The 10,103-nt window shown below is 40.3% G+C and overlaps 1 protein-coding gene across 1 annotated transcript; it reads right to left on the bottom strand.

Moving 5' to 3' along the window:
* Positions 1-249: 249 nt before the first annotated feature.
* LOC139411910 (protein Largen-like) lies at positions 250-8,593 on the bottom strand. The gene is made up of 2 exons (XM_071158664.1): positions 8,456-8,593; positions 250-984 (listed from the first exon to the last, which is right to left on the bottom strand). Exons 1-2 carry the CDS (start codon positions 8,591-8,593, stop codon positions 250-252), a joined length of 873 nt encoding a protein of 290 aa, XP_071014765.1.
* Between the last annotated feature and the right edge of the window lie 1,510 nt (positions 8,594-10,103).

Genomic DNA, 10,103 nt, shown 5'->3' with positions numbered 1-10,103 from the left:
ACAATGTTACTTCACATCTCTCAAACCAATCCTGCCAAACCCTTACACTAGCAGGACAGTTGTTAGCTGCCACTCACTCACCTCACCGTTCATTCTCTCCTTGTGCATTTCTGAGCTCATGGCCACGTCTTCTAGCGCTCTTTTTTCCTCATCGTTTAGATAATCCACGTTTGACTGGAGTAGAAAGTGCTCATGAAATAGAAAACACTATAAATTATTTAGAAATATTTAAATTAAGGGTGATTAACATCAAACCGTTGTGGTGGTTGATTTTCGAAGGATGGTTTTCTGTGGTTTCAGGGAAGGGTTAGAATGAGGCACACAAGGCAGTTTTGTAGGAGGGAAACTATGGCTGACACTTAGACCGCCATTTTCTAACATGAGCTGGGATGGTGGTGAGGAGGAGGAACACTGATGGACAGGGCTCATGTCATCAGTAAATTCTGTCTGTAAGTGCATATCTGTGTTGTCAACGTCATATTGCAGGTCACAGTCAGGGCAGTACCCGTGATACTGGACCTTTTCACTGAATCGGACCCTCTCCCGCGTTGCCTGGGGGCATTTGGTCTTTTCGTGCCGTAGCAAAGGCATAGGCATAAGTCCTCTCTCTTCCTTTGTACTATTAGAGATGCAACACGATAAGTCTCTGTTTGGCTTCCCTGGGAAAACACCATTACGCATAAGAGTCCCGTTAGCCTTGGCTAGTAGGCTCCCTGATAGTGGGTTCTTGTTGTGCTCCTCTGCTTTGATAGGTGTCAGCCTGGGAGGGGGCAGCGGAGGGTGGGGCTTCTTCATCACGGTCAGGATGGCGTGGCTGACAGACGGGGGCCTAAAGATGGCGATCTTGATCTTGTCGATGCTGGAGGCTGTGGTGGTGGTGGTGGTGCTGCTAGAGCTGCTGTTCAGGGTGTCTGTCTTTGAACTGTCTGTCATCTCCTCCTCCAGCTGTAGGTCACACGTGAGGGAGTCGATCTCATGCACAACCTGCACCAAGAGAAAAGGAAAAGGAGGACAGTACATATTTAGTTTGACAGACAAAGAAATATAACAGACTAATAGAGTAGAAAATACAGCAGCAGCCAAATTGTTACTGTGTGAAGCACTTGTTGTTGTGCAACCTGGCTAGTAAATAGTTAGGCAGGGGGAGGGGGCGTCTACTAGGCTAACATATGGAATTGTTTTAAGATGGTCATACCAAGGATCATTTACCCATTTGATTTTGAGTTTTAGGAACCCTTTAGGTATATAACAAAAAAATATATGTATACTGTATATAAAAAAAATATTTGATCAAACATTGAATTTGGCCATACTGCTATCAGCCCATAGAAACACACTGAATAACAGGTTCATACATAGTCCAAAAAATGTGTGCAAAGGAATTTTGTTTTAAAGTGCCTGTCCTATAGCTGAGAGATATAAGAAAGATACGGAAATTATTTGTAATTTTTTTTACCCATATTTACCCCATTTTTCTTTTGCACTGAACTACTTCCATATAGATATACACTACATGACCAAAGGTATGTGGACACCTGCTCGTCTAACATCTCATTCCAAAATCATGGGCATTAATATGGAGTTGCCCCCCCCTATGCTATCCATTCTTCTGGAAAGGTTTTCCACTAGATGTTGGATCATTGCTGCAGGGACTTGCTTCCTTTCAGCCACAAGAGTATCAGTGAGGTTGGGCACTGACGTTGGGCGATTAGGCTTGGCTCACAGTCGGCATTCCAATCCATCCCAAAGGTGTTCGATGGGGTTGAGGTCAGGGCTTTGTGCAGGCCAGTCAAGTTTTTCCACACTGATCTCGACAAACCATTTCTGTATGGACCTCGCTTTGTGCACGGGGGCATTGTCATGCTGAAACAGGAAAGAGACTTCCCCAAACTGATGCCACAAAGATGGAAGCACAGACTTGTCTAGAATGTCGGAATAGAGCTAAGCACAGGTATGCTGTAACGTTACGATTTCCCTTCACTGGAACTAAGGGGCCTAGACAGAACAATAAAAAACAGCCCCAGATAATTATTCCTCATCCACCAAACTTTACAGTTGGCAGTTTACATTGGGGCAGGTAGCGTTCTCCTGGCATCTGCCAAACCCAGATACGTCTGTCGGACTGTCAGATGGTGAAGCGTGATTCTTCACTCCAGAGAGCGCCTTTCCACTGAGTCCAATGGCGGCGAGCTTTACACCACTCCAGCCGACGCAGGCATTGCGCATGCTGATCTTAGATTTGTGTGCGGCTGCTCTACCATGGAATCCCACTTAATGAAGCTCCCGACGAATAGATGATGTTGCTTTCAGAGGCAATTTGGAACTCTGTAGTGAGTGCTACAACTGAGGACGGACTATTTTTACGCACTACGTGCTTTAACTCTCGGCTGAGTCTTTATTGCTCCTAGACGTTTCCACTTCACAATAACAGCACTTACAGTTGACCGGGGCTGCTATAGCAGGACAGACATTTGACGAACTGACTTGTTGTAAAGGTGGCATCCTAAGACTGTGCCACATTAAAAGTAATTGAGCTCTTCAGTATGGTCATTCTACTGCCAATGTTTGTCTATGGAGATTACATGGCTGTTGCCCTCAATTTTATACACCTGTCAGCAAAACAACCAACGTGTATGTGTTCGTGAGAGTCTCACCTTTTCATAGAGGCATATTCATATGTAGCCAAACAGTTTGGACGCTACTGCAAACGTTTTCGTGAGAAGACCAATTTTTGGGATGTCTCAAGGTCTGACAAACACCGCTGTAGCTCGGCCACCTTCCACCAAAGATGCGGAAGGCCGTCATTGGTGGATGCGGTAGAATGAGACATAGACGTGTACATCGACTCTAGGGCGTTATAAAGGCCCACTGCAGTCAAAAACTTGTTTTACAGTGCCTTCAGAAAGTATTCACACATTTTCCACATTTTGTTGTGTTGAATTTAAAATAGATTAAATTGAGATTTTGTGTCACTGGCCTACACACAATACCCCGTAATGTTCAAGTGGAATTTTGTTTTTAGACATTTTTACAAAGTTGATCTTTTTTTGAGTCAATAAGTATTCAACCCCTTTGTTATAATAAGTTCAGGAGTAAACATTTGCCTAACAAATGACATAATAAGCGACATGGATTCACTCTGTGTGCAATTGTAGTGTTTAACATGATTTTTGAATGACTACCTCATCTCTGTACCCCACACATACAATTATAAGGTCCCTCAGATTTGCAGTGAATTTCAAACACAGATCCAACCACAAAGACCAGGGAGGTTTTCCCAATGCCTCGCAAAGAAGGGCACATATTGGTAGATGGGTAAAAATCATAAAGCAGACACTGAATATCCCTTTGAGCATGGTGAAGTTATTAATTACACTTTGGATGGTTCATCAATACCCCCAGTCACTACAAAGAAACAGGCGTCCTTCCTAACTCCGCATGCGGAGAGGAAGGAAACCGCTCAGAGATTTCACCATGAGGCCAATGGTGACTTTAAAACAGTTACAGAGTTTAATTGCTGTGATATGAGGCTGAGGATGGATCAACAGCATTGTATTTACTTCACAATACTAACCAAAATGACAGAATGAAAAGAAGGAAGCCTCTACAGAAAGAAATAATTATGTTTGCAATAAGGCACTAAAGTAATACTGAAAAAGGTGTGGCAAAGAAATTAACTTTATGTCCTGAATACAAAGTGTTATGTTTTGGGCAAATCCAACATAGCACATCACTGAGTACCACTCTTCAGATTTTCAAGCATGGTGGTGGCTGCATCATGTTATGGGTATGCTTGCCATCAACAAGGACCAGGGATTTTTTTTAGGATAAAAAGAAACGGAATAGAGCTAAGCACAGGTAAAATCCTAGAGGAAAACCTGGTTCAGTCTGCCTTCCAATAGACACTGGGAGACAAATTCACTTTTCAGCAGGACAATAACCAAAAACACAAGGCCAAATATACAATGGAGTTCTTTACCAAGACGACATTGAATGTTCCTGAGTGGCCTACTTACAGTTTTGACTCAAATCGTCTTGAAAATCTATGGCAAGACTTGAAAATGGGTGTTTAGCAATGGTCAACACCCAACTTGAAAGAGTTTGGAAAATAAGTACTAATATTGTGCAATCCAGGTGTGCAAAGCTCTTAAAAAGGTACCCAGAAGGACTCCCAGCTGTAATCGCTGGCAATGGTGATTCTAACATGTATACTTACAGTTAAAAGTTTGGACACACCTACTCGTTCCAGAGTTTTTCTTTATTTGTACTATTTTCTACATTGTAGAATAATAGTGAAGACATCGAACTATAAAATGACACATGGAATCATGTAGTAGCATAAGAAGTGTTAAAGAAATCAAAATATTTTTTTATATTTGAGATTCTTCAAAGTAGCCAACCTTTGCCTTGAGGACAGCTTTGCACACTCTTGGCATTCTCTCAACCAGCTTCATGAGGTAGTCACCTGAATTGCATTTCAATTAACCTTGTTAAAAGCTCATTTGTGGAATTTCTTTCCTTCTTAATGAGCCAATTAGTTGTGTTGTGACAAGGTAGGGGTGGTATACAGAAGATAGCCCTATTTGGTAAAAGACCAAGTCCATATTATGACAAGAACAGCTCAAATAAGCAAAGAGAAACGACAGTCCATCATTACCTTAAGACATGAAGGTCAGTCAATCTGGAAAATGTCAAGAACTTTGAAAGTTTATTCACGTGCAGTCGCAAAAACCATCAAGCGCTATGATGAAGCTAGCTCTCATGAGGACCGCCACAGGAAAGGAAGACCCAGAGTTACCTCTGCTGCAGAGGATAAGTTCATTAGAGTTTCCAGCCTCAGATTTCAGCCCAAATAAATGCTTCACAGAGTTCAAGTAACAGATACATCTCAACATCAACTGTTCAGAGGAGACTGCATGAATCAGGCCTTCATGGTCAAATTGCTGCAAAGAAACCACTACTCAAGGACACCAATAATAAGAGACTTGCGTGGGCCAAGAAACACCAGCAATGGACATTAGACCAGTGGAAATCTGTCCTTTGGTCGGATGTGTCCAAATTTGAAATGTTTGGTTCCAACAGGCGTGTCTTTGTGAGACGCAGAGTAGGTGAATGGATTATCTCCGCATGTGTGGTTCCCAAAGTGAATCGTAGAGGAGGAGTTGTTATGGTGTGATGGTGCTTTGCTGGTGACACTGTCAGGGATTTATTTAGAATTCAAGGCACACTTAACCAGCATGGCTACCACAGCATTCTGCAGCGATACGCCATCCCATCTGGTTTGCGATTAGTGGGACTATCATTTGTTTTTCAACAGGGCAATGACCCAAAATACACCTCCAGGTTGTGTAAGGGCTATTTTACCAAGAAAGAGAGCGATGGAGTGCTGCATCAGATTATCTGGCCTTCACACTTACCCGACCTCAACCCAATTGAGATGGTTTGGGATGAGTTGGACCGCAGAGTGAAGGAAAAGCAGCCATTGAGTGCTCAGCATATGTGAGAACTCCTTCAAGACTGTTGGAAAAGCATTCCTCATAAAGCTGGTTGAGAGAATACCAAGAGTGTGCAAAGCTGTCGTCATGGTAAAAGGGTGGCTACGTTGAAGAATTTAAAATCTCAAATATATTTTGATATATACTTTTTTGGTTACTACATGATTCCATATGTGTTATTTCATCATTTTGATGTCTTCACTATTATTCTACAATGTAAAAAATAAAGAAAATCCCTTGAAAGAGTAGGTGTATCCAAACTTTTGAATGGTACTGTATGTAAATTAGATATTTCTGTATTTAATTTTCAATAAATGTGCATTATACGGTATTGGGGGTAGATGGGTGAGAAAAAAACTTTTTGAAGGCACTGTATATAATGTATATTTCCACACTATGTGGTTGGAATAATATTGTGAAATTGTGAAAATTATAATAATGTCATTCTAGTGTAGGAGCTGTTTGAAAAGTCTGCCTGAAATTTCAGCCTGTTTTGGTGGGATGGAGTTTTGGCCTGCCTGGTGACATCACCAGGTGGTTAGTTAGTTAATAGACCAATAAGAGAGTTTCAAACCTCTTCCAATAACAGCTTGTCTTCCGTTTCCCCTCCCCACGCAGACCAATCGCAGACAGTCCTAGCAACATTTTTGCTTGAGAAATTGCTCATTGCTGAGAAGCTATTTTTGTTTCTTTTTGACAATTTTACACAGTAAGGTACTTAATTGTTACCAGAAATGATTTGATATGGAAATAAAAACTGCTTCATTTGGCATTTAAACTAATTCATTATTCTAATAACTTTGTAGACATATGGTCCTCTCAAGCCAGATTCGCATGCAATACAACAATATTACACAGTATTCTCTGATTAATTGCAGGTTGTGTTTGATTAATTAATTTGCTAGACGTGTATTTGTAAGGTAAGGGCAAACTAGAAACTACCCATGATAGTCCAATGAAAAGAACACACACCAAACTGTATGAAGACTCTAAATCATAAGTAAGACCCTCCGGCTATAGCAATACTAACTTGATAACATACATGATCAGTTTATATAAGAATGAATTCTGTGAGTATGCTCTTGCACATGTTGGACATAATAAGATGAAATTGAAATTGTTGAAAGCACATACTTGGCCCCTCCATACATTCATGGTTGAGGTGATAATAATATACCTACATGACAGGCAGTGAAAATTGCAAAGACATCTCTTTGTAGCAAATGACTACATCTTCCCTTAGGTATGTTTACTAGTTTTGAGTAGAAATAAACCTTGATTACTCTATGTGTATGTGCATGTATAAAATACACAATGTTCAACACTATTATGGAGAGAGTCTGAAATGACTTGTTATTTTGTAATCTATTACTGACACAATACCTACTAATTAAGGCCTATGGTATAAGTTGCCTATCATTTCACATTTCAGTGGTAGCCAATACGTTGCCAAACCATATCTGCGAACAGTATCCACATAGTATACCATTTTAAAAGTCATTATATTTTACAGTAATTGACGCTAGTGAAGTAATATCAGCATATCCACATTTAATGTAATATAAAACTGAGGTTTGGGTAAAAAGCTCATGTAGAGGGAAATCTCCACGCAGTCTTAAATGGATCATTTAGTGGGACACAAAAGAGAGTCACAGTATCCATTGCAACATGCTTAGGGGCATGATGGTTCTCTCTGTGCCAAGTATCTGGGTTCAGCTCCTCTTAAACATAGGCTTGAATCCAATAATTCAAGTGTGTGAGTTGCACTAGATAAATACTGCATCTAAATGGGATTTACTGAAACATTGGCTTTGACAATGAACTGACAATCCCCGAGGTGGGTTGTTTTAGTAGTGCACACTCTCCTAAATAGAATATTGATTTGTATGTTTTATTTCTTATTTAACCTTTATTTAACTAAGCAAGTCAGTTAAGAAAAAAAATATTATTTACAATGGCGGCCTAGGAACAGTGGGTTAACTGCCTTTTTCTGGGGCAGAAGAATAGATTTTTACCTTGTAAGTTCAGGGAATCGATCTAGCAACCTTTGGGTTAGATCGACGCTCTAACCACTAGGCTACCTTCCGCCCCAGATTGATGTTTCTATAACATTGTGTTTAATTCAAATACTTGTTAAAAATGTTGAAAGAGCAGCATTATGTCAGAGGAAATGTGTGTCATGTATCCATCCATTACATCCATCAATTAAGAAGAACAGTGTAGGTTTCATCTAAAGTGACAACCTGTCGTGTAAGGGTGGGTATTTCAGGACCAGCAGGCCGGACAGTTCCTTTCGTACAAACATCTAGGTAGGCTACATCCACGCGTCAAAGCAGGTTAGATTGCGTGTCATTATAGGGACAATGGAAGACCACAAGGATCAATGTGTGAAATCAACAGAAAACAAATATAGTATGAGTTAAATGAATGAATGCTCTAAAATTGATATTCCTAACAAGTGTATATCACTTAGACACAATGACAGCGCTGACACAATCCTGATACTGTAACAAGAAGAGAGAGAAGAGAGCTGCTGTATAATTTGACAGGAGACAATTATAATAAAAACAGTAGGCTAGACTGCATTTAGATGATGAAATGCAATGCAAAACCATACCGGTGAACTACACGTGATTAATCATGATACATGTTTGCACTTAAATTATCAAAGCCCAGTGTTCGCACTAAGGCGCAGCTGCGTTGTCATCCTTCGCACATACAACGTGTCCTATATGTCTTTCATGTTCACTGATAAGATATGTGGTCACATACGAAAGGGCAATGCACAGGCCATGGACTTAATTATATCTGAGCCTTCAGATGTTTATTATAGAACAATCTTTTTTCCAATCAGTAAAAAATCTATACCCTAAACATACCTGCATTAAAACAAAACAATGTTCATCTCAAATAAAAAAATAAAAAACATAAGCCAGACATAGGAAACATATTCCACTAACCTCTTTGAGTTCCTTGGCTACATCCCTCAAGTCTCCCAGTATGGTCTCCAAATCCTTCACGATAGTCTTGATCTGCTTTTTGACTTTAACTTTGGAGACTACTCCTTCAGCAGATTCTACATTTGATGTCCCTGACATTCTTCGTTGGCACAACGTATTTTTAAGGATTACAAGTAAATCCTTCCGCTGCCGTCAGACCACTTTGCCTATGCATTTTAATGTTCTGTTTTCTTCACTTTCCTCCCATACAGGCTAAATCACGCAATAATGTAGCGAAGCGTGGTGACAGCGTCCCGGCCAGCACGCATGCGCAATAGAGCATAGCAAAAATAATATTATCATAAAAATGTTTAATAAAATAATGTTGCTGAAGAGGTGTTTCTAGACAGTCGCTCGTGATCATTCCGCCGTTACCTTTTAACATTTCTGTCAAAAATACAAATGCTGATATGTCACATTTCCTTGTGGCAAGATGCCTAGTCAGATATTCGGTCCGTCATTTTAATCAGACTGAAATAATAAGAGAATGAAAAGGAACATGGTACATAGTACACATCAATCCAATCCAAGTCCAATATTCTAATCATAATGGTCCATAGGCTGCGCCAGACATCCCCATTGAACGGATTGTCTCTAAAAAATACATGTATATTCTATAGGTTACATACGACAGGCATAATATATTCATAAACTGCAGTTACTTTGCTGAATAAATGACAAGTGATAATAATCCCTTCTTCACATTGCATCTACATCGAAGCCTCCGTGGTGTCTGATAGCCTGCCCATACACCAGGGGAGAGAATGGTCTCTGCACGGCTGCGCGTGTCATGACACGCGCGCCGCAGAAGCAGGTCACCTTAGGCTGCTCTTCATGTTTTGATTCGAAAAGTGATACATTCGTGTTACTCACCATTATTTCCATAGTGTTATGGTTAAAACAATGTTTCCCGAACCGGTACACGTGACGTGTCATTACACTCAGCCAGCACTTTCACATGGGCTATGTCATCTATTCCAACACTAGCACACCTGATTCAAGTAGCCAACTACAGTTGGATCAGGTGTACTAGATGAAATAGCCTTTAGATCACATTTGTCGAACGGCTGCGGTTCCCGATGATAGATTCCTGGGTTAAAGCATGGCTGCATTGAAGCAGTTTGGGAAAGTTTTGCACATTTCTAGGCTTTTGTTGGGGGGTAAATATTACGGCCTCTTTAGACTTTCTAACATAGGAACAACATATAAATCTTTCCAACTCACTATTACATAACATTCATCAAGTTCCTGGAATATTTCCCAATGGGCTTGTTTCTTCTGTTTGGACAACTCATCTTATATTGCCTGCATGTTTATATGAGAAAAGCTTTTGACTTCTGCTTTTTGGGTGATTATGCCTATAGACAAACTTTAAGATGTAATGAAATAATATTTCCAACCATACTAATCGGCAATACTGTAGGCTATTTTAATGGGCAGGGTAATTTACTCTTGAAGATCTCACATCCAAGTTAAGCAATCACATCCATCATCATTGACCTGTGTGTGTCTTGCACACAACACAAGGCATGGATTGCTTGCCCAGGGTAAGCAGTCATTTATTATACTTAGGCCCCACTTGGACATCTAGTTCAATTTTGGAATAAGG

The sequence above is a fragment of the Oncorhynchus clarkii genome, chromosome 6 (assembly GCF_045791955.1).
Source record: "Oncorhynchus clarkii lewisi isolate Uvic-CL-2024 chromosome 6, UVic_Ocla_1.0, whole genome shotgun sequence".
In the NCBI taxonomy this organism is placed as follows: Eukaryota; Metazoa; Chordata; class Actinopteri; order Salmoniformes; family Salmonidae; genus Oncorhynchus; species Oncorhynchus clarkii.
Note: the sequence above shows the minus strand (reverse complement) of the source record. Positions and strands in the feature narration are given on the sequence as shown.

Excerpts from the sequence above, each read along its gene's own strand:
- LOC139411910 (XM_071158664.1), bottom strand. The coding sequence starts at position 8,593 with ATGTCAGGGACATCAAATGTAGAATCTGCTGAAGGAGTAGTCTCCAAA. Across the intron at positions 985-8,455 it reads TAGCCAAGGAACTCAAAGAG|GTTGTGCATGAGATCGACTC; the intron begins GTTAGTGGAATA and ends CTCTTGGTGCAG.